Genomic DNA, 24,876 nt, shown 5'->3' with positions numbered 1-24,876 from the left:
ACAGCTCTGACCCCAGCCAGGGCATTGGAGCTCCTGCAGCAGGAGGCAGCAGAAGGGAAGAGAGGGCTCAGTCCTGCAGCTCTAACACCACTGCATACACCACGACACATACACAGAGCACTAATCAGTGCTAACACAGGGACTACAGCCATTCCTGCTTCTGCATTTCTGATTCTAAAACCACAAAAGAGCCATTTCCAGAGACTCACATCTTGCCCAGCAAAAAGCTGCTTTGTTCAGTGCAGCCAGCTTCATTCCATGTGTCACCAAAATCACTGTGTGCAAGCTTAGAAGACTGTGATATAAAGACCTTGCTGAGCATCACTGGGTGGAGATCTGTGATCAAGCTCTCTGACCTAAGTGAGAAAAAAATACAGCCAGAGTTGAAGCATTCAGCAGTTCTCAGCTCCCTTCCCCTTTCACGTGCTACTTGCAGTTGGTGGTCTCTGTGGGTTCCCTGTCCTCAATGTGGGGTTCCAACATGTCCAGCAGACCTCCTCTTCTACTCCAGCAGAGTCCCACCTCTGAGATGGGACAGTCCCACCTCCAAACTGACAAGATTCACGAGGAGGGTATCAGGAGACATGCTGGAAGGTTCCCTGTTCCATGAGCAGGCAGCATCCTGCTTGGGGCACACGAGGTAGCACAGAGCACTGGCCGCACTGATCACAACGTGCTGGGAGCAGTGATTTGCACCAACAAAATCTCCTCCCCAGCACTGCCAGCAAGTTGCACAGCAGAATTTGCCACCGTCCCATCCTGGAGATGAATTATGTTTCTGGCCCATGATTATGTTTCTGGCAAGCACTGAGGGAAAGCTTTGTCCCTCACTGAAGATTCAAATTCAGCCTTAGAAAATGGTGCTGGTCAAGAGCAGAGGGGGGAGCTGGAGTGAGGGAGTCCCCAAACTCCGGGGCAGTGCAGCTCAGAGGAGCTGTGAACAGGGGTTTGCTGGCTCAGGTTCATTGCAAAATTATTGTCCAAAAGATGATTTAAATATAATTTATTTTTGGAAATACCTGAAGTTCTAGTCTTCATTCTGTAACAGACAGGTTATTCCCAGTCTTCATTTGGTCTCAGTTATCACTGTGATGATCAGCAGTCTGCAGTGCAATGAGACAAGCCATAGGCTCTCTTCTAAATCTTGCTATTGAGAGTGATTACTTGGCCTTGGGTAATGAATTAGTCCTATTATACAGCAGCTGGCACAGTAGAAGCTAATCTGCTGCTCAGCAGCTCATTACATGGGCAGGGCTGGAAGTGCTCAGCTGTGTGCTGCACACACAGCCCTCAGCAGCATTTTTAAACTGAATTCTGCACACAGTTCTTCAGGACTACAAAACAAACTACATCTATCAAACCAGTTTCTGTCTGTTCCTTTCTGAGTTAAGCATTTGCTCACCCCTTGGAAATACAATTCCTCTTCTGTGCAATTTCTACATGGCACCTTGCCATATCTGTATCAAATCCAAACTCTGTTAATTCTCCATTCTCTGTCAGCCCTTGCAAACTCTGTCACTGCTCATCTCCATTTTTCTCCTCCAAACTCCTCTGTACCAATTATTCCATCTACCCCACTACCAAAAGCTTGCCAGCTCTGCCTCCTGTACGACCAAATTTCACTTCTGTAGCACCTGGAACTGCTCCTGTACTGCACTAGCTTGTCACTCTAGGTCTGGCTTTGTGGTTTTGTGGAAATGGCTCAAGGAGGAGCATTTCAGCACAGGCCAGCTGCAGAGTTTCATTCTGGAAACATGAGCAAAGGGCTAAATAAGTGAATTAGAAAGGATCAGGAAGACAAAGCAGATCCAGGCAGCCAATTTAAAGGAATGTTCTGAAAGTGCTAAGATGACCACAGTCAAACTAAGCGGAATGACAAGATAAACCCACACTCATGGTGGCACAAGCATCTCTGTGTGGTACTCCTGGGAGTGCTGATATCTGCTGTCAGACCAACTATCACAGGTATGCTTGTGAAAGCATAAACTCCTTTCTATGAAGACTTCCAGGAGAAAAGAAGCAGACAGGGAGTGAAAAATCTACAATACAAAATAAGAAATAGATAAGCCAGAAGGCAAAGAGCAGAAGCAAAAAAGAGTTTTCCTCAAACAAAAGGTCAGCCTCAAAGGTCTGGTTATGTGTCTGAGAAGTGATTATGCCAGTCACTCCTCAGACAATTCAGGAACGTGAGAAATGTGTTGCCAATATGTTCAGGTTATACATGATTGCTTACATGAGCTCTGGTAAGTCTTCAAACAACAGGCAACAGCACAGCAAACAAAACACACGGGGAATAAATGCAAAGTATTACATATGGAGGTAATAACTGAAATCCTGTTGTACTTTTCATGCCCCAAACAATGTCAAGCTCAAAGATCCTTGTTCCTTCCCTCAGACTTCCACAAAAGCTGGTCTTTTAGCAGCCCAGGGAGCTGCTTCATGTTAACCCCTTCCATGCTGCCCATTCCACTGCTGCATTTTTCCCAAGCAGTCTCAGAGCTGCTGGGCCTGTCCCTGGTGAAAGGGCTGCGAGGGGGTGAGCAGGAGCCACAAGCAGGGCTGAACTGCCAGGAAGGACACTGCAGGTGCCGTAAACAAGGACATCTAACCCTGAGCTAGCAGATTTCAAGGAAGTTTTTATCGTGATTCAAAGTAAAACAAAGGGGCGAGTTTGGGAAGATCAAATGAACGGCTTGAGACTCTTATTTTTGTGCCTCTGATCCCTCCCCACTCTCACACCTTTCTCCTTTTTACCTGCTGCCTGGACTTGCTGAGAGTGAGAGGGCATTTCAAAGATGAAAATTCAGTACTTATGGGACAGCCTGATTATTCCAGGCTCCATTTCCAGCCCAGAGGAGCTCCTGCTTTCTCTCTCTGTGATGGGCTAGAGCCTTGCAGCTTGCCCCTGCTTTGGCAACACTGGGCAGGGCAGATCGTCTGCAGCTTTCACATCTGCTGTGTCCCTTCTCTGCTGAAAATCATGGAGCATCTCATCGGAGCGCTCAGTGGAACATCACACACCTTCCTTATGGACCTTGGTCTGATCGATTTCACAATTCAAAACCCCAGGTCTTCTCAAGACTTATTACTTCTAATTACCTCTTATTGAGGGCCTTTCCACAGTGCAAAGAGAGGCGAAGAACTGATGGATATGGGCACATGAAGTGATAGCCAGCAAAGGAGTTAAAGCTGGAAAGATTTTGTTCCTGGAGACTGCAGCAGCAGAGGCCATTCCAAGTGCCACAGAGCTGGGAAAGCCCTGAGAGATCTGTGCAGTAAACAAACCCCGTGCTCAAACAAACACTGGAAGACCACGGTGCTTTTGCTGCCAGCATCACAGTGGGAATATCTGTGGCTCAAGAACAGTCTGCACAGTCTACTCTTACCAACCACGAATGTAGGAAAAATGCCAGACAGGTCTCAAACAGTGTCAAAGGAAGATTTGCAACCTTTGCATCTGCACCTGTTGAGGAGCTCGAAGATTAGTGACCAAAGTCATCTGTCAGTCAGCCTAAATTAACTGCAAATGCCTCATGCTGATGGCTGAGTACTGAGGGGACTGCTCACAAATGCTGACAAAAGTGGATGTTAAAAGATGCTGGCCTGTTCTGCTGCCAGATATACTCTACAAAATGCAGAGTGGCAGCTCCTGAGTAACCCATGGCACCCCTTTCTGGAATGTGCCAGCAAAAAAGCAAACCACAGATGTACTAGGCTAGTACAAAAGCTATTTTGATAGCATGATGTGGAAAACTGGATTACTAGTACAAGCAAAAAGCTTTCTCTGCTATTCCATATGCCTGTAAAAGGACTGCTCCCCAGGCCAGTCACCACAGCAGGTACTGAGAAGGCACCACAGCAGGGAGGGAGCCTGTACCCCAGGAAAATGGACAGCCTGCTCTCCCTCTCAATCACAAGTGCACTTCTGCAGCTATGGCAGGTATGCAAGGGGATCTCCCGTGCTACAGAGAGACTCAGCCTGCTCACCTGCTCTGCAGGTCCAGGGCAAACCTGTTGACAGCCCTGCCACACACCAAGCCTGCACAGCAGCTCCTCTCAACAGGTAATGTTTTACACAGTGGCGTGGCCTAAAAAATTCCAAATACGCTAAGACATACTTAGATGTTTCAAGACAAACACTAGTTGAAGCACAAACTTGGAAAATAGTGGCTGAGCAAACTGCTGGCCCTGGTTTCACACTCTTCTGCATACTCAAGAGCTCATACCAATAAAATGGAGCGTGACAGGTAATTAAATATAGCAAATGACACTTTGTAGCGACATGAACTGATGACAATTTGCAAAGTAGAGTGTGGGGACCACCAATTCCATTATGCTGCTGTCAGGGTTCCCCAGGTCCTCTGTCCCTGTCATCCCCAGGTCCTCTGTCCCTGTCTGCAAAGGCAGATCTGTGCAGTTCCTGGAAATGAGCACACAGGGAGCAGCCACTGCAGCACAGCCCCAGCTTTTGGGAGGCTCTAGCAAACCTGCCTTGCACAGGGAACAAGGCACAGTCCAGAAGTGCAGGATGCTGAGAAAGCTGCCCAAAAAATGAGTGCTCCCTGGGAGTGTCAGAAATCAGAGACAGAAATATCAGTGTCTTATGTCAAATACTCCAAGACACAAGTTAGTAGTGGCTGGCTCCCTTTGCTGATGGGGGGAACAGGATGAACACATGCAAAGTGAGAAACTCCCCCTGCCCTGAGTTGTAGTGTGACCACAAGGAAAACAACTGCAACAGACCCAAATATTTTCAAAAGAGATACTACCTGCTGCTGTTATTGTGGAGCTTCTCCAAAAGAGACAATGTCCTATCTTTGGGATAGCACTTGGTGTCAGCAGTCAGCAAAATAACAAAAAAACAAGTCCTGAGAACACACTCAGACACTTCAGATTCTGATGATGAGCACTGGGGCACATTTCTGATAATAATGTACTTCATGGGCATAAGCAACCACGGAAGATAAGGAATCAGGGAGCATAAAATACAGGTTTAATGTAGTTAGTTAAATGACTAGTTTATTCTACCTGGTCATTTATTATCCCACAAGTAAAAGTGAAATAAGTAGAGAAAACCAAATCCTATTGAAGCTGCCAGAATCTTCTGGTCTTGATTACAGAGCCAAATTTTCCATTTTGGACACCAAAGTAAAGCTTTGCTTTTAGAAAATAAGCATCTGACATTTTGTCATTATTCCTACTGTGTCTTTTCAAACTACATTCAGTATAAAAGGCTGTGTGGTACATTCAGCACCGGTGTTTGTGGCAAAACACTTAAAGCACTGAAGGTGCATTTTGCACCCAAGCTGGAAAGTGAAACTTGAGTTCTCCATGTTTGCTGCTGCAGAAATCACTCTCGTATTTTCCTACAGGACATGTGCCCCATTCAGAGCACAGAATGAGCCGGAAATTCTTTAGGGAACTAAGCAGCCTTCAAGTGAGTCTTTAAAAGATCCACATTTTTCATGGTTGCTCTATATCCACCCTTAAACTGCAGGTGCAGGGCAACTTAATGTTACATTTTAATGTGCATTTAATCATGCACATCTAGAAGGCAGACGTCTGCAGGGAGAGTGTTTTTAGACTCTTTTTGTAATCCACAGGCCATAAGAGATACTCCACTTTAAGCCTTACATGTCACTTTTTCATCTTTTAGCTAAGGATAAAGGAGAAACATATTTTAAAATTGTGTCCTGTGCAATTTTTGTGAGGCCAACAGTGTGACTGTTCTCACCTGCTACAGCAGCAGCACCTATGAGCCCAGGTTCTGCAACACCCCAACTTCTGCAGGGGACAGAAGAGCTCATAAAAAATACAACTGTCTTTAAGACCCTTCTCTGCACAAATTTTGGCTATTTATGGTACTATTCAGTTTTTACATTTTATCTGTAACTTCAACAGAGTGAGACAGCTATTGCTAGATGGATAACAGGCATTGTGAACTACAGCCTCACATCCCCTTCACATTCTCCTGGGGCTTTGAATTCCCTCAGAACTTGATTAAAGAGCGTTTTTCTGGCAGCAAAACATAATTTCCTCACCCTTTTCTATTTGATTTCATTCACATTTGCCAGAAATATCAGTGGTCAGATGATCACAAGTTTCAACACTAAAAAATACAGAAAGTCAAAGAGGGAAAAAAGACTGTGTGAAACTAAACCACAAGGCAATGCCATAGGATTCTCATTGTCCTTCTCTCATGAACACTTTGAACAACAGTTTGCTGTTGAATCATGCAGAGCAGACCAGCCTCAGCACCCGTGAGCTTTGGAAACTTCACCTTTTCCCTGAGACAACACCCACAGCAGGTTCAATCTACAGCCACGCAAATCTCTGCCTCTGCCTTCATCAGGGACCCAGCCCTGCACCAAGAGATTGAAAACCAACCTTCTACACCAGGGGAAATGCCATCCCCACTTCAGCTGTGGTTGCTGCCCCAGCACCACCTGCCAGGGGCAGCAGAATGGCCAGAACACTCAGGATGGTGTCACAAGCACCCCTGGGCAGGAGATAGGAGATAGATCACCCCAGCCTGGCAGTGATGCCACCCACTCTTTGGGTTCAGCACCCACAGCCTTATCACACTAGATTAAAGGCCAGATTTCTTCCCCAGCACCCAAGACTATAGATTGGAGCACTACTTGCTCCACAGAATATCCTTAGAAAAAAGGAGTGGCAGCAGTCACACCTGTGCCTGAGATCATCACACATCCCCTCAGTTCTTGTGGCTCTTCTTGAATTTTATGTTGAGCTGATTTTTGAGTGAGGAGGTGGAGGAACGAGAGAGAGTGAGACAACAAACTCCAAGGATGTAGAAGAACCTTCTGAGAAAGCAAAGCACCACTGCTGCATGCAGGAGATAAGGACACCATGTACAAACAGCTCAGGGCTCAGGTACCCACAGGCATCCAGGTGCACACACAACTTTATTCTCCTCTGTGCATCAGGAAAAGCTCTGTTCCAACAGGTACCAACACACCCTCCCTTTTAATACATATCACACACATCATACAGCCCCCATGACAGCAGAGAGCAGTTTAGCACAGAAATCCTCTACACATTCTCTGTTATTACAAAATAAATTAATAAAAGCCATTTTAATTTCTGTGTATTCATTTCATCCTTTTCCTCTATGACTCCCCAGGCACCACGAAGGAAGCAGTCTGTGCCATGCCATGCCATTCTTCCCGCAGCTGGATGTTCAACCACCTCCAGGCTCAGCTGTTTGCACATTTCCATCTGTCCCAGGCTGGTTTGGGTGAGGTGAGTTACCTGCTGAGTGTTACACGGCAGTGGAAGCAATGAACCATCTGTCTGACAGCTGCAGGTGAAGCCTGCACCAGGGAGAAGCACACCATTCCTTCCTTCCTAAGTGCCTCACAGTTCTGGTAAATCAAGCTGTGGAGTGCAGATAAGATCAGTGGCAGCTCGCAGCCCTACTCAGTCCAGCCCGCTCAGTCAGATTCCAGAGCCACCTCCATCCATTCTGGAAGCACACGCTGTGCTTCATACAGAGACTTACATCTGTGGGATGACTGAAGCTATAAAAAGTGCTGACAATTTCCAGCAAATTTGCATATGTTGCTGCTGCTGCTGCTTATATAAGTGATTTCTAGTTAACTACAAATACAAAAATCAAGGCCCCAAAAATAGGTTTTCAAAGAAACCACTTGCAAATGCGACTGAGTGATACATCTCTCCAACACTCCAAAAATCACTTGTCTAGAGAAAGCAGACGCAACAGAGGTTTCTCCAAAGGGTCCCATGCAAAGCACCTCCTGGAACACACACTACCCCACTTTCTCAACACCTGTGCTGCCCTGCACCATAAAGGTTGTCACAAACTGGAGCACCTGAGCCTCATGCCAGGTTGCCCTTACTTCTGGAGCTGTACAGATCTCTCTACACACATCATAATCCCAGGCACCCTGATGCAGCTGGGGTGAGGAGGCAGCCAGCCTTAGGATAAGAAACATGAGCTGTTGAGAAATCCCTCAGTGCATCACACACCACACTCCACTGGCTCTGTGTTCACCACCTCCTCACCTGCATCTGCACAGATTCCTTCTTGCTCCAGGCTGGGAAGACCAATTGCCTAACCTGGGGCTGCAACAGTCTGGTACCAAGGGGCCCTGTGGGCTCTGCTCCATGGTCAAAAGGTCAGGCAAAAATATAAAGCACACAGGAGGGAGGAAAGGGTCAGAAAATCCCTGATTTTCAGGTCTCGCAGCTGCCACAGCTATTAATCACCAAAAGAGAGGTGAGGGTTGAAGCTGATGGTATCTACTCAATAGGCTATGGATCAACACCTTCCTTCCCCGAGCCCTCCAGCTTGCAGAAGGGCGCTGCTTGTTCATAGAGCAAGCTCAGCAAAAGCAAAACCAAAGTGTCCATGCATTCTCACGCTCAGGAAATACTGCTTAGGAACATTTATCCATTCACCTACTATCTACAGCAGTGTAAGAAACTGTGCTTGGTTTTCCAACATAAGGAAGACAAGGACACACTGGAGAGAGTCCAGCAATGGGCCATGAGGATGATTAAGAGTCTGGAGCATCTGTCATACAAAGAAAGGCTGAAAGAACTGGGACTATTTAGCATCAAGACAAGAAGGCTTGAGAGGGGTGTTATCTATGTGAATAAAAATCTATGGGTGGGATAGTAAAAAAATTATATAGACTGTTCTCAGTGATACCCAGGGAAAGGATGAGCTGCAAGGGGCACAGATTAAAACACAGAAAATCCCTTTAAAAGGACACAAATTCCTTTAAAGGACACAAGAAAAAACTGTGAGGTAGTTAAACACTGGAATACATTGTCCAGAAGAGTTGTGGTGTCCACCCCTGCACACACTGAAAACCTAACAGACACAGCCAGGCAAGCCAAACCAGCCTGATCTCCAGAGGTCCTTTCCAACCTAGTGATTCTGTGATTAAAACCACAGCAGCCTCCTCAACTGCTCCCAACCAGCCCAGCCTCAGGGAATCCATCTGGAGCCCCACCACGAAGCCGATACCCTCCCTTCCTCCCTTTGCTCTCTGCTTTTGATAATTTTTTGGTTTATGCTATCACTTTTGCTCTCTGACAGTGGTATCCTCTCCAGAGCTCACAGAGACATGCCATTTCTGGCTTGTCCCTACCATGAGCTCCTCCAGTTCTCACTGCTTCCATCACTGCCTTGAACAGGAATCTCCAGCCATCACTGTTTTCCTCTAACCCTCCACTGTGAGCTTGCAGCAGCCACAGGAGCAGGAAACAGAAGGATGCCAAATGTCTTTATCTCTTTACCTCTCTATGTCTCTCTTGCCCCAAGGTCCTTTCCTTGATCTCTGTGATGAATGAATTGAAAAGACAATTTCCCCTCTCTGGTGTTCTTCACACCTTTCTCACTTCCCTCTTTCAGCTCAGGACCAAACCTCAGCACTTTGAACCAGTGCTATCAGATGAGATCCCTGGATTGGTAAGTGTGAAGCTCTACAAATCAGAAAACCCAGCCTTCCTGTCTAAACACAGTGCAGGCTTCAAGTCACAAAGGCTTCAGAAGAAAGCTCCCAGCCATTGATGGGCCTTGCTGAGAGAAGAAAAGGTGTGTGCTGTGGAGGCAGGCAATGCCACGAGGCATGTTCAGTCTCTGTTGTGGCAAAAATGCAGCCGGCTCTCCTTCAGGCTCCAGAGAGAGCACAAGTGGTTGCTGGGGTAAACTGGGCACAAGGAAATGAGGGCAGGACAGAGGGAGAGAATAACATCTTCCTCTTTGAACAACAATGTGTGGTCAAGTTCAGCTGAGGACAAGAGCACTGAACCTTACTGAGAGCTGCAGGGCAAGGGCCACCAAAAACCATAGAAGGGCTGGCTGGTACAGAAAGGAGACTGATGTCCATGGCCCCATCTGGACACGCACTGTGACCACCTCCCTGACATCAGCTCCCATCTCAATGTGGCTGGGCAGAGACTCGGATCCGAGAACAGAGAAGGAGAGCATTCCTGTTGTGGCGTCTTTCAGATTGATCAGGTCCCTGAGCAAGCTGCACACAAGGGATGAGCCACCTATAGAGAAGGGAAAGGCTACCTGAACAGAGCCATGAGACACAGAGCTTCCTTCTCACACATCTACTCTGATGTGTGCCAAGTACCTGTGATCTCATGGATTTGGCTAATTAGCTCTCATTTGATGTATTTTTTAACTCTAGCTCATAGTCCTTATTAGGTGCCATCTCTGGTGAAAAGGAAAACATGCCAGAGTGAACGTACTCAGCCCTTGTAATTTTTCTTGCCTTCTTTCTTTTTTCTTGCCCAAGAGAAAGGGGGCCAGGCTCTGTAGACAAGTGGTCTCCATCAAAGCTATCAGTGGTACACACGAGCCAAGGGTCAGAAAGGCACATTTGTGGGGCTGTGGGCACTGATCTGAGCATGGTGAAACTTGCTCAAACTTAAGCAGGGAAACAAGAGTTTCTGAGAAGGAGCTGACAGGAAAGTTATGGTATTTTGAAGCAATTCCCCACTGCCTCTGCTGAGCAGAATGTTTCACATCTCATGATACATTTTTCCTCAAACAACTCCCAAATTTCTAGATGTGTAAACATTTAGCAATTTGCGAAACCACAAACATTCACGTATCTCAATAAATGATCTTGTAGGTGGCAAAACTGACAAACTATAGGACTCTTAGATTCTGAAACTAACAAAAGAAATCCCAAGTGCGTCAGTTGCATGGGAAAGTCCAAGGCCTCACTCTTGTAGCACTGCATGGGCAATTCTTCCTTCTACTTTCCTGTCTTTCCAGGAAAGATAATAAGAAACAGGAAATCAATGGAAACATCACAGATTTTTAAATTATTTGGACAAGAGAAATGAAAAGGCAGTACCAGATTTGTGGGCAAAGTGCCCTTTTGCACATAATCTTTTCCTCACAGAAAAGCTCTACCGGCAGCTGGTGAGCAGGTTTTGCTCTGGACTCTGCTTCCTGCTTCTCTGGATTCCCTGGGAGGTGTGCATGGAAAACTGGGGATGGGCACTGCCTGCCTTGCATATAAGCAAAGCGGGCTGGCTGATTCCCCTTGGAAGGGGAGGACAAACAGAGGCTGACCTGAGAAATGGCTTCAACCCAGTCACCGCAGGGAGATGCTCCTGGACACCACTGCCATGCCCCCAGCCGCGGTGTAAGTTCCAAATGACAACAGGGCATGGCCAGCGAGGAGCGGACTGATGGGGTCATGGCAGTTCTTGCTTTAGTGCATGAGATGTTTCAGAATTCACATGCAGAGGCTGTGAAGGCATTCTTCATGGACATATTTTTTACCCTCATATGGTGTCTTGTTTGCATGGACTGAAAGCCATAAACACATTCAGGCACAAGCAGTCCCGAGGTGGGAATCCAACTGTCATCCCAGCTGTCAGGGCCCTGAAAATGACTGAAGTCGACAGAACTTTTCAGTATCCTGACAGAAATTCCATGGGTCTGCACAACCTGCCTTAACCCTGCTGGGACTCCCTGAGCCATGCAGGGGCTGGGAGCGAGGTGCCACAGGTATGGCAGCGAGGTATCTGCAGCTGGCTGGGGAACTGCTGCCACAGAGGGAGAGAAGAGATGGCTCCAGGGAGAACTTAGAGAATCTTGCACTACCTACAGGTACTGGGGAAGGACACTGGAGAGGGGCATGGAGTGAAGGGGGAATGGCTTCAAGCTGAAGAAGGGCAGATTTATAATAGACATTAGGAAGAAATTCTGCTTTGCGAGGGTGGTGATTCCCAGAAAACCTGTGGCTTCTCCTGGAAGTGTCCAAGGCCAGGATGGACAGGACTTGGAGCAACCCGGTCTAGTGAAAGGTGTTTCTGCTCGTGTGAGAGGGGTGTAATGGGATGATCTTTAAGGTCCCTTCCAACCCAACCCATTCTGCGATTCCACCATTCTATACCTGAATTCCCTCTTCCACAACATAAAGCCACGACATGTTCAGTGAAAGGGAATGAGAAGGAGCGGAACTAGCCCAGCATCCGACCCTCGTAAGCGACTGACAGGGGCTGCATCACCGCAGCCACTGACTTCTGCTGCTGTTCAGCGACTGTGAAAGCCCAAGCGTCCGGAGACGCCCGCAGCTCGTCACGCACCTGAGCTCTGCCTCTCCATGGCTACAGCTACAAGCACCAAACGCTCTGGCTGCCGGGGCGAGGCCGGGCAAGCGGATTCTTACAGCACCCGGCAGCCTCAGCCCGGGGTGCCGGGACACCTGCCCGGGGCAGGGTACAGCGACAACGAGGGGTGTCCAACAGCGGGACCGCGACGGCGCCGCGTCCCCCGGGACCGCCGGTTCCCCCGCGGGACATCCCCGCGCCGGCCCCTCCCGCCCCGCCCCGCGCCCGGCGCGGCCCCGGCCCCGGCCCCGGTCCTACCTCCAGCAGCTGGACGTAGCTGGCCGGGAACCAGCCGCGCAGCCCGTCCTCCTTCTGCCCTTCCCACCAGCCGCCGTCTGGCACCTGCAGCACCGTGATCAGCTCACCCGCCGCGAAGCGCAGCCCCTGCCGGTGCCGCTCCCCGGAGAAGGGGTACAGCGCCTGGCAGCGGGTCCCCGACATCCCTCCCGGACGCGCCCGCCGCCGCCGCCGCCGCTCCGCGCCCGCCCCGCTCGGCCCAGCGGGCCCCGCTCCGGCCCGGCGGGCGCCAGGCGCGGGCAGCGGCAGCCGAGCAGCCCCGGCGCCGGGCGCCCACGGGCACCGCCGGCTCGGGGTGGGGCGGGAGAGGCGGGACGGGCAGGGCGAGGGGAGGAGGGCGAGAGAGGGAGGAGGAGTGGTGGGAGGAGGGCGAGAGCGGGAGAGGGGAGGAAGCGGCGGGAGGAGCGGCCGTGCGGTGCGCGGGGCGGGCGGTGCGTGTGGCGCTGGTGCCGGCGGGACAGCGAGAGGGACCGTGTGTGAGTGACCCCAGGGGCAGGGCGGGGGGACCGCGTGTGGGCGAGAGCACGGGGAACACCGCTGAGTGCGACAGGCGCTGCTCCGAGGGACGCTGTGTGCTCCACATCACTCTGTGTGTGACGGACACTGCTCCCAGGGATTCTCTCTGAGCTCCACACCCCTTCTGTACGGCAGTGTGCGACAGACACTGTTCCGAGAGACTCTGTGTGCTCCACACCCCTCTGTGTGTGACAGACACTGTTCCGAGGGACTCTGTGTGCTCCACACCCCTCTGTGTGCGACAGACACTGTTCCGAGGGATGCTCCGTGTGCTCCACACCCCTCTGTATCCGTGACACTGTTCCGAGGGATGCTCCGTGTGCTCCACACCCCTCTGTATCCGTGACACTGTTCCGAGGGATGCTCCGTGTGCTCCACACCCCTCTGTATCCGTGACACTGTTCCGAGGGATGCTCCGTGTGCTCCACACCCCTCTGTATCCGTGACACTGTTCCGAGGGATGCTCCGTGTGCTCCACACCCCTCTGTATCCGTGACACTGTTCCGAGGGATGCTCCGTGTGCTCCACACCCCTCTGTATCCGTGACACTGTTCCGCGGGATGCTACGTGTGCTCCACACCCCTCTGTATCCGTGACACTGTTCCGCGGGATGCTCCGTGTGCTCCACACCCCTTCTGTATGGCTGTGTGGGACAGACACTGTTCAGAGGGACGCCTGTGTGCTCCACACCCCGCTGTGTGTGTGTGTATCTGTGTGTCTGTGGGGGGGACAGATGCTCTGTCACCCTGTGGGTGCGTTAGTGATGCCCACCTGTAGGTCTGTGAGAGGCAGCCGTGTGTACGAGAGTCACCGTGTTTGTGACAACGGGACGCCCGTGTGTGTCGGTGAAAGGCACCAGTCTCGCTCAGACACAGAGTGTGCCTGAAGCTGTGTGTTTGTCACCTGTGTGTGTGTGTGTGTGCAACGCCTGTGTGCCTGTGAGATGGTGGGTGAAGCACCGTGCATGCCCAACACCTACACGTACGGCCCTCAGTGTCAGACACTCTGTGTGTTTGGAGAGAATCATGTCCGTGAGAGTGTGAGACATCTCTGATGTCTGGGACACTCACAGTGTGAGTGCATTTGTCACACACAATCAAGGATGTGAGAGAAAGACATGATGTGACACCCTTGAGCACGTGTGAAGTGCATGTGTGACACATGCTCAAGTGCATGTGTCCCTGCAGCACTTGTCTGAGTGCACACCTTGCTTGGTGTGTGTCTGACTGTGGCTCGTGTGAGAATTTCCCGTGTGTGAGGCACCTCTGTGTGGCACTCTGATTTGTGGCCTTTCTCCTAGACCTTTCAGAAGGTGGCTTTCAATGTAGCTGTCCTTCATTTAGCACAGATCAGAGCTGAGCTCTACAGGGTTTTTTATTAGGATTCTTTCAGCAATTTTCAGCCTTTTTTCACAGTTCTGTTTTTGAGTCTCTGGATTGTGATGAATTGCTTAAAATCACCCCCTTTTCATATGTATTTAAGATGATAACTACTGATCTATGATCCATTATGTGGTATTATCACACCAGCTGTGCCTTGCTTGGCAAAACTGCACAGACCTGATAGCATGGCACGCATCCAGGTACATCTATCAGCAGTATTCTCTAACAATGCCATTTATAGATGGCAATAACTGAAATCAAAACAAAATCCTGTCTTTTTCTTCAGTACATACAAACCCAGCGTTGCTATGTTGCAACTCAGATCCACATAGAGAGTTCATGTAAAATAATTAATTTTGGTTTAAATATTGCATTTCTTATGCTTGATATTGTCAGAATGCTTCAATATTTTCTTTAGTTCATTCTCTGATTTTTTTTTCTTTACTTCCAATTTGTTTTTTCTCACTATCTCCCTTTCTAATATTTTTGCAGGCTCCTGTTCTTCTTTGCATGAACTCTCTTGATGGGAAGGCCTCTAGCAGTCCTAGGGCTGTCTCCTCTCTGAAGCAATTACAAACTTCAGCTTTATAGCAGGCAAGCCCAAATGTAAACACTTGCCTTATTTTTATTCTAAATTTTCTTTCTAAGCCTGTTACTATGGCTTGCCTTCGGCTTGTGTACAAATGTCCAGTCTGTAAGCAGAAGACCTTTTAGTCACTGGAGGTCAATTTCTGTTGAACAGTTCCATAAATAATCCTCATTTTATGTTGCAGATAATGACCAGGTTGGGTCCTCTTGAGCTATGTCTAGTCCTTCTCCTCAGCTTGCAGGATGGCTTTGCTTCCTGAACAGAGAGCAGGTCTTGCCAAAGGCTTGGTTGGACCTGTGCTTGCTTCTGCATCATGTCATGTCTGTATTGTGAAGGCTGTTAAAGCTTGGTGTGTGAGGAGAATTATTTCTGAGCATAGGCATCTGTCTTATCCAGCACATCAGAGCCAGAGTTATGATGAGGTACAGAAACCATCCCAGAAGAAATCTTAGTTTCAAGAAATGTTGTCTGGGAATGAGAAAGAGCCAACTTAATATAACGCTGCAGAGACCCTCCACTGTGGTCATCCAGTCAGAGAGAGAGCTCATTCCCTGATTTCACAGCTTGTTCTTGGGCCTTAAAATGACACCACTACAACAAGTCCTGTACAAGTGGGCAGATTTCCTGAGAAGGGACCTAAGAACATCCTGGGAGTACCAGAAGAAGGTTCACACCTGACAGCTGTAGGAGCAGCATGGTCAATATTTTTTTGGTTCAAAGCAGTAACTGACAATGCCTAGCCTGTGAAAAAGTTCTAAATGACTCCAGCTGTCTTCTCAGAACAGGTCCTGCAGAGTTCCCAGTGAGAATGGGTTAGCACAGGTGTGTGGGAGAGCTTTATAACCATGATGGATTGAAGGTTCACATGAATTGGCCATACCTGTTTTCAAAAGACAGCACCACCACCATGTCTCCTGAGGCCAGGAACCAGGAAAGAAAGAGACTAGAAAGAAACCACATGTAGCCCTGGATCTTTAAATGACCTTTGATATCTAAGACACTAGCAGAAATTAATTCTGGTTTTGGAGAGTAAATGTTCTGAGCGTGCACAAAGAAGATACTTTCAGTTGTTAAAATGCTTAAAAGATTTTGGTGGAAGGGGCCATTCTCAGTGCTTTAAACAGCCACAATACCAGAACAGATCCAGGGGCTCAGAACAAAACTTCATCTGGTCTACAGTCTCGTTTTGGTCAGCGACTCACAGAGAATGAATGTCCTAGACCAGATACTCATGAGAATCACACTTGGAAATTTAGACATCCAGGACTTCAGACATTCTAAGAAGAGGACTCAGATTTATGAGTCATGTTCATCTGATCAAGTGTGTGATTCAAACAAGAATTTAAAAAAAAAGCACCAAAGGATACAGCTTGGCTTTACCTTTGACTTCTCCTTTTAGAAGTTTTTCACATGGCTCTGCTGACTTTGGAACTCCCTTGGTACAAGTTCAACCCTGAAAATGAAGTCAGATGTGCAGTGCCCTGCCTGGCTGTGGTTGTAGTAAAACTTTGTGATGTTCCAGGGCAGGTCTAGTCATCTTTGTCTTAGCAGTGCCCAGAGCTGTATCTGCTATTTTAGAGTCAGACATAAACAAGTGTATTCTCTGTCTATAAATGGACAGTGGTATTGCATGAACAACAGCTTGTGGTGATTCACATGAGAATAAACTGGATTTTTCTGCCAGGATAATTCACCTGGAGAGATGGCTGCTTCCATTCACTTCCTTTCTTGGAAGCAGGATGAGAATAACAAACTGTTCCGATAACATCAGCCTAATTCCAGTCAACATATTTCCTACTGAGAGGCAGGGCAGGCCCCACCCTGCTGCATGACAGGCAGTAATTGGTCCTAGAAATGTGACTCATAACTCCGACACTTGGCCTCAGAGTTAGGTGGCAGCAGCAGCAGCCAGTTGTCACAAACCCCTGTTTGAAAGAGTGATGCCAAGCCTTCTCCCCAGGAGTCCAGTGTTCACCTCTCACTCCTCGGGTCTCTGAAAAGCCTCAGTCTCAGCCATGTGCTCCTGTTAGATGGCTGCAGAATTTCAAATCAGAGTTTCCCTCTGTCTTGCTGCTGTTTCTCTTGCTGCAAACTACACATTCAGGGCATCCAGGGCAGTTTATGATGGTCAGTGTGCCCACAAAGAGAGGACAGGCCTCATTTTAGACCACCTCAATGATTTTTAAGCATTTGTATTTGTTGAAGCAGACACTGTTGCAGCCTTATCCTCTCTTCTTCCAGCTCTATAAACACTAGGTCATTAAATGTTTAATGGGTTTGGGTTTATTGAATGTTTAACTATTTCATTCTCAATGGAAAATTCATTGAAAGGAAGAAAGGCATTGTCTATAAATTATATAATTACAGTATTAATAACAATAAGCTGTGACTACATGGATCTCAGTTTCTAAGTGCTAGACAACAGCATAAGACAAATAGCTCTGGATCTGACTGTCTGGCTTATTATCATTTCTCCAGCAATATCTTACAGCAGAAGTCTAGGGAAAAGGACAGGTAGAGAGAGACATTTCTGAAAATACCTTCTTCATTTCCCGCAAATGATAGCTCTTGTCTTCCCCAGTTAGAGGTGGTATCACATCATTCCACATTCATTTCCATAATTGAGGCTAGTTTTGTTTTTGTTTTGTTTTGTTTTGGTTTTTTTTGAGCCCATGGAGCCCATGCAAACTCTTGGCATGCATAACATTCCGTAGCAAAGGGTTTCCAGTGCAGGCATGGTATTTTGGAACCTGTCCCTTGCCTGTTAGATCTGAGAATTGTGCTGGCCCACAGTCATTGGCTCAACCCACTCGCAGTGACCTTTATCCCCTGAGAGCTGCACTGGAGTCCAACCTGAACCATTACTCTGAAATTTACCTGCACATGGAGACGTGGGCATGAACCTACTTTAATGGTTCTAAGGGACTTGTCCAAGATTACATGGAGAGGCACTGGAAAAACAGGAAAACATCTCAAGAGGACTCTGATGAAAGCACCCAAACTTTCCTTCAAATATCCTTCCAATCTTAGCGGTATGATTTGGGCTTGCCAGACAATCTACAACAGCTTGCTGGATCCCAGAGCGTCTGATCTTCTCTTTGAGCCCATGGAGAACTAGGCTTCTGGCCAGCTAAGGAGAACAATCCAGCCAGGCAGCCCTCTGGCCAAACTCCCTCTGAGTGTGCTAGCTTGGACATTGATATTTCCCTGACACTAAGCTTTCCTCTTCAACATGAATTGCTCATTACTTGAATTCCATCAGGGATTTCTTGTGTCATGAAGGAGTGGAGGTTCTGCCTGAGCAGACTGAGCAGGACTGACTGCTTTCTGTGATGAAGCTGTTGATCTGTGTGTGTGCCTGTATCTGCAGGACATAGATGTCTCAGTGTTTGCCTCTCAATGGTGCCTCTGTTCTACAACCATCTGTGTATAAAGCTGCTATTCTGCCATGAACAATGACTCATACAGGAAAGTCTCGAAGAATTAGGCAAGAGCTATGTTCATCCTGAGGACTATTGAAGATAAGGATCCAATCCCATAAATTCTTGGAAAAACTCAGCCTTAGTTTTCCCTTGACAGCTTTAATTGTTAAAATCTGCTCTTGCTGATACACGTTTACAAACAGCAGGTTGGCAGCAAACTGTCTGTCAGTGGGCATCACACATCCACTGCTTGCCTCTGAGCCCTGCTCACTGTGACCAACTTCTCCTCACTCAATTTTCAAGGATTTTACTAGTGACTCTTCCATCTCCTATATTCTTCTGAGCCCCCACAGATTATTCTCTCCAGTCCTTTTTCTTATATTTCCAGGCTACTCTACTCCTCTGCCAACAGCAGTGGGTGAGTGGGAGAAAGTAGGGTCACTATTCCTGACCCCCTGCAAGCTTCACCTGGACCTGGAGCTGCCCAAAAACTCTGTGAAGGCTCTAGGGACTATCTGGGGCAGGGATCTACATTGGTATCAAAAAATCACAACAATCTCTACTTCAAATATCTAGCCAGGTTTGGGTACTCCGGAAAGAGCTGAAAGGAAGGAAATATCCAGAGGATTTTATCAGACAGTCTCCTGTAGGCAGAATGAATGCAGAAGGAAGAGTTTCTGAAGATCAACTGAGCTTCTCTGACTAGTGGGGAAGGTTTAGTTTGTGGCACAACTATAGAAAGAAAAGATTGCAGGGTTCTTATATTCCGGTGACCCAGAAAGGAAACTGTCTGAGGAACAAAGATTAAGATGATCAAGAAAGTTTAAAACAAATGGTGACATATCCTCATAATGTAATCATAAGAAAATTCCAGGTATGTAAACCATACATACAAAAAAATGCACACAATAAACACAAGTTTTCAATTGGACTAGAGTTTAATTAGGAATTTTATTCTCAGATTTTGAAATTTCTCTAGGCACCAGGTCTGTGCTTCTTGACCTTTCCAGTGAATTATCAGTCCTCAAGCTGCAGAATGCAACATCCTTCCTGCTAGATTAGTGAGTTCAGCTGAGTCAGTGAAAAACATGCATTGAAATCCCATCTCCTACTCCCAAGCAGGGCTAACTTCAAAGCTGGCTAAAGTCACTCCAGGGTCTTGTCCATATGTATCCTGGAAATCCCAAGGATGGAGTTACAACAATCTCCTTGGGCAGCCTGTCCCAAGGCTGTAGCACTCTCCTGGTAAATGGGGTGCTCCCTTTGTTGAGAAAGGATTTTGATGGCTGGCAACATGAGACCATTGCCTCTTGTCCTTTCACTGTGCACTTGCAGGAAAAGCTTGGATGAGTTGGAATTCTTATCCCCCTCCTTGCAGCAGCATCTCTGCCATGAGATCCCCCAGCCTTCCCTTCTGCAGGCCAAACCAACCAAATCCCCACCTCCTCTCACCCAGCACACGCTCCTGCTGATGCTGGGGCTGTGCTGGGGCCTCTCCAGCGTGTCAGCATCTCCCTTACAATGGGCTGCGTGTGTTTGAGAGCTGCACAGGGTGTGGCAGATGCAGCCTCGCCAGAGCCAGGCAGAAGGGGGTGACCACATCCCTGCACTTGCAGTCCCATGACTGGTGGGTGTTGCTGCTGCAGGGGAGCACTGCTGACACTGGTCCAGCTTGTTTTCCACGAGAATCCCAAGGCCTTTACTGCAGGGCTGCACTCCACTGTCAATCCCCACTCTGCCCTAATATGTGGAATTGTTTTGTCCCAGGTTAAAAAAAATAAAAGAGGTTGTATTTTTCACAGAACAAATATATGAGGTGGATTAGGCCAAATTTATCATGTGATTGAAAAGGGTCAAACCCTGAGTCCTCTTGTGCTGAGTGCGATGCTAACACAAGTACAGATCGACAGTGGCACATGGGAGCAGCATTTCAGCCTGAGAAGTCGGGGTTTTCTGCAGAACGTTCTGATGTCAGTCACAGACTTAAGCAAAGGGGCTGTTAACTCTCAGCACAAATTACCCTTTTCCTACAGGCTTGAAAGAGAATCTTGCAGGCCACTGGAATGAATCCCACTTCTATCCATTCCCCCAGGACCTCAAAGGAGGAGCAGGCACCATGCCTAGAGGGGATCAGCTCCGTGTGTGCATGGTGTGGTTTTAAATCAGCATTTTAATCCTCCTTTTGATTAAAAATCCTCCTTTGCAGATAGGCAAACTAGCAAGAATTATTCTTCGGATACATTGAGATAGGACACAGCTCCATCTCCCTTAATCAGCTACTTTGTTACTGTTCTAAAATAAAGAGTTTTGTCCCTTTTTTATTTCCTAGTAGAGGAGATATTTATATTTCATGTCACTTCTGGTTTGACTAAATGAAAAATAGTACATTACTTGTTCTCAAAGGAATAAATAAAGTTCATTTTATAAACCAAGCAGTATCCCATTTCAACTTCCTTCCAGCTTTCCACACTTTTTGAGGGACAAGCAAAGGACTCAGAGGGCTCTGTAGATCTCATGGCAACTACAAAGCACATCAGGAAGATTCTGGGAATGCAAAGCATTATTCAGACAAAGGCTTTTCTTTCAGCTTTATAAATATGTTTTCAGCCATCATCATAACAGAGCAAAAAATAGCCCCAAGAGCACTCCTGCAGAACTAAACTCCCATGCAAGAGCTGTTTCTCATTCTTTCACTTTTTTCTTCCTTTATGTACAAACGGGCTTGTGTTTAACAAAAGGATAAACCCTGCTAATCTGCTGATTTGTCAGCTAGCCCCGTGCTTATCACAGCAGTGTTTGTTGGCCGGGGCAGAGGCAGTGCTGATGTGCACAGCTGTGCAGAGAGAACAGCATCGTGTGTGTCATGTGAGAGCGTGGGCAGGACCTGCCACTTCGGGGGTTGTGGAAACCCGGGCACTGGGAATATTTCTCTGTCTGCTCTGGGTGTCCTGACCTCCAGGGGAGCACTGACTTTGACCCTCATTCATGGAGAAAACTTCCAAAGCCTCAAGGGAAACCAGAAACCACAAAAGCATGAAATAGAGAGTAGTGTAGGATGTCACATGGGTGAGAAATTTAGGGTTTAGGATTTTTAGGATGTTATAGATGGGTTCAAGATGGAGGATATAGGGTGTTGTCTTGAGTTCCCTTCTTCTTTCTTCTTCCTCCTCTTTCTTCTTGGGTTTGGGTGGTATCTTGGAATTGGGCAGAAAAACCCGCATTGCAGGTCTTTAGGGGTCAGTTATTGGCTTAGAAAGGAAAATAATTTAGGTGTCACTCTTAATTGGGTAGCTCAGTTTTTGATTAGACTTAAAAGGCCTTGCAACACGAGGTCGTTGGCCATTTTTGTGCTGCTTTTCCTGCACGCAGAGTCTGGTGCAGACAGTGTGCTGAAGTTTTGATAAGATAACAACAAACAGAAGCTGAAGACCAAAAAAGTCCAATGCATCTCTCTTTCCTGACACAGAACTGCTCCAGGAGGGTCTCCCCTGCCAGGGGAGCCCCCAGGGATAAGCCCAACTTGGGGCCCAAAAACTCACAGGGGGTGGAGACAGCAACTGCTCCAGTCAGGGGCTGCTGTGTTTGTGCTCAGGCTGTCCACGTCCATCCCTGAGCACAGAGCGTGCCATGCTGCAGGACGGGCCAGCCAGAGCCAGGGATGGCAGGTAGCCATGGAGCTGGGGAATGAAACAATGAGATGATTTTTTCAGCTTGACAGACAGACCATTGCTTGATGGCAGGGCACTGTCCAAGGGGCGTCAGCAAACAACATGCCAGGGAGTTTTGACTGGCACAAAGGAGCCCAAATGTGAACAAGAAGATGAATGGCCAGTCAGGAGGCATGGGTAACAGCCAGCTGTGATGACAGGGTATAAACACAGGACAAAGATGACACAAACCTAAATGGAAAACAACGTATGTGAGCAATTTAAGCAGATAAATACACAGAAGAGAAGGAGTGCTATGGGAGGAAGGGACACAGAGTGCTGGATGTGCATGGGAGGAGGCAGGAGCCTTGGCTGGGGTGACCAGCAGGTGTGGGGTGATGGCACTGGTGCCTGGAGACAACACTGGGAAAGAGGAGAGCAGCCAGAGCCACTGGCTGTCACTTGGGCCACCCGGCTGAGCACAGCCACGGAGCACAGCCCAGGATGAGCTCGGCCAGGAGCCAGCACTGCCTGTGCCTTGGCCTTGGCACACCTGCCAGCAGCGGGGAGGATCCCGTGTGGCATCCCCTGTCCCGGGGCAGGAGCATTTCAGAGACACCACAGTGAGCCCTGGAGCTGACACTGTGCTCCCAACACCGCGTCCTCCCCGGGACAACAAGGAGCAGCTCAGCAACGGCGTATGTGGGGCACCCACACCTTGCATCCCCCACACCCCGCACCCTGCACACCCTGTATCCCCGCACACCTCCATCCCCTGAACCCCTCACACCCGTTACTCCTGCACACCCTGTACCGTCTATACACACGGATCCTCTGCACCCGCACACCCTGTACCGTCTATACACCCCGATCCCCAGCACCCCGCACACCCCGTACACCCTGTACCCCTGTACCCCCTGTACCCCGCACACCCTGTAACCCCTGTACCCCGTACCCCTGTACCCCGCACACCCCGATCCCCTGCACCCGCAGACCCTGTACCATCTATACACCCCGATCCCCTGCACCCCGTACCCCCTGTACTCCGTACCCCCTGTACCCCGCACACCCTGTAACCCCTGTACCCCGTACCTCCTGTACCCCGTACCCCTGTATCCCGCACACCCTGTAACCCCTGTACCCCGTACCCCCTGTACCCTGTACCCCTGTATCCCGCACACCCTGTAACCCCTGTACCCCGTACCCCTGTACCCCGCACATCCTGTACCCCCTGTACCCCGTACCCCCGTACCCCCTGTACCCCGCACACCCCGTACCCCCTGTACCCCCTGTACCCCGTACCCCCTGTACCCCCTGTACCCCGCACACCCCATCCCCTGTACCCCGCACACCCCGTACCCCCTGTACCCCCTGTACCCCGTACCCCCTGTACCCCCTGTACCCCGCACACCCCATCCCCTGTACCACCTGTACCCCCTGTACCCCTTACCCCCTGTACCCCCTGTACCCCGCACACCCCATCCCCTGTACCCCGCACACCCCGTACCCCCTGTACCCCGCACACCCCATCCCCTGTACCCCGCACACCCCGTACCCCCTGTACCCCCTGTACCCCCCGCACCCCCCGCGGGCCGGCGGTTCCACAGCGCCCCCTCGCGCCGCACTGGCGCAGCTGCGCCTGGCAGCGCTCCCGCCGGCCCGCGGGCACGGGGCGCAGGGCGGGACACGGACACACGGACACACGGACACACGGACACGGACACACGGAAACACGGACACACGGACACACGGACACACGGACACGGACACACAGACACGGACACACAGACACGGACACACGGACACGGACACACGGACACACGGACACGGACACACGGACACACGGACACACGGACACGGACACACGGACACGGACACACGGACACACGGACACACAGACACGGACACACGGACACACGGACACACGGACACACAGACACGGACACACGGACACACGGACACACGGACACACGGACACGGACACACGGACACGGACACACAGACACGGACACACGGACACACGGAAACACGGACACACGGACACACGGACACACGGAAACACGGACACGGACACACGGACACGGACACACGGACACGGACACACAGACACGGACACACGGACACACGGACACACGGACACGGACACACGGACACGGACACACAGACACGGACACACGGACACACGGACATGGACAGACGGATACACGGATACACAGGCACACAGACACACGGACACACGGACACATGGACACATGGACACACGGACAGAGGGAAACACATCAGAGGGACACACGGACACATCACACGGACAGCGAGACATGGACACACGGACATGGTCGGGGGGCACACAGACACAGACACATGGACATGGACAGCGGGACATGGACACACAGACACGGACACGTGGACACACGGACACACAGACAGCGGGACACACAGACAGACTGAGAGACTGAGACAGACACTGACAGACAGACACGGACAGACAGACACAGACAGACGGACTGTGAGACCGGCACGGACACACGGACATGGACAGAGACAGAGACTGTGAGATGGGCACGGACAGACAGACAAGAACAGACAGACTGAGATACGGGCACGGACGCTGAGACACGGACAGACAGACACGGATGGACAGACACAGGGACAGCCGGACACACACACAGATACACAGACACAGACAGACATTTGTCTATCTCATAGTGAATCAACAGTCCGTGTAGTCCACTAAAGCATCACCCAGGTTTATTATATACATACATATATATATATATATATATATAAGTGTGTGTATATATATATATATATATATATATATATAAGATTTCTTACAGCTTCACCTTAAGGCTGGCTAAATATATCAGTTACACACAAGCACGCCGGGTTAC

The 24,876-nt window shown here is 49.1% G+C and overlaps 1 protein-coding gene across 2 annotated transcripts in view; it reads right to left on the bottom strand.

The window, feature by feature from the left end:
• GAS7 (growth arrest specific 7) overlaps positions 1-12,668 on the bottom strand; it is a 71,907-nt gene extending 59,239 nt beyond the window's left edge. For both annotated transcript variants that reach the window (XM_068209346.1, XM_068209347.1), the window contains exon 1: positions 12,391-12,668. In XM_068209346.1, coding sequence (XP_068065447.1) covers positions 12,391-12,573 — 183 coding nt within the window. In that variant the 5' untranslated portion in view covers positions 12,574-12,668. The remainder of the gene's footprint in view (positions 1-12,390) is intronic.
• Positions 12,669-24,876: the final 12,208 nt, after the last annotated feature.

The sequence above is a fragment of the Anomalospiza imberbis genome, chromosome 19 (genome assembly GCF_031753505.1).
Source record: "Anomalospiza imberbis isolate Cuckoo-Finch-1a 21T00152 chromosome 19, ASM3175350v1, whole genome shotgun sequence".
Lineage (NCBI taxonomy): Eukaryota > Metazoa > Chordata > Aves > Passeriformes > Viduidae > Anomalospiza > Anomalospiza imberbis.
Note: the sequence above shows the minus strand (reverse complement) of the source record. Positions and strands in the feature narration are given on the sequence as shown.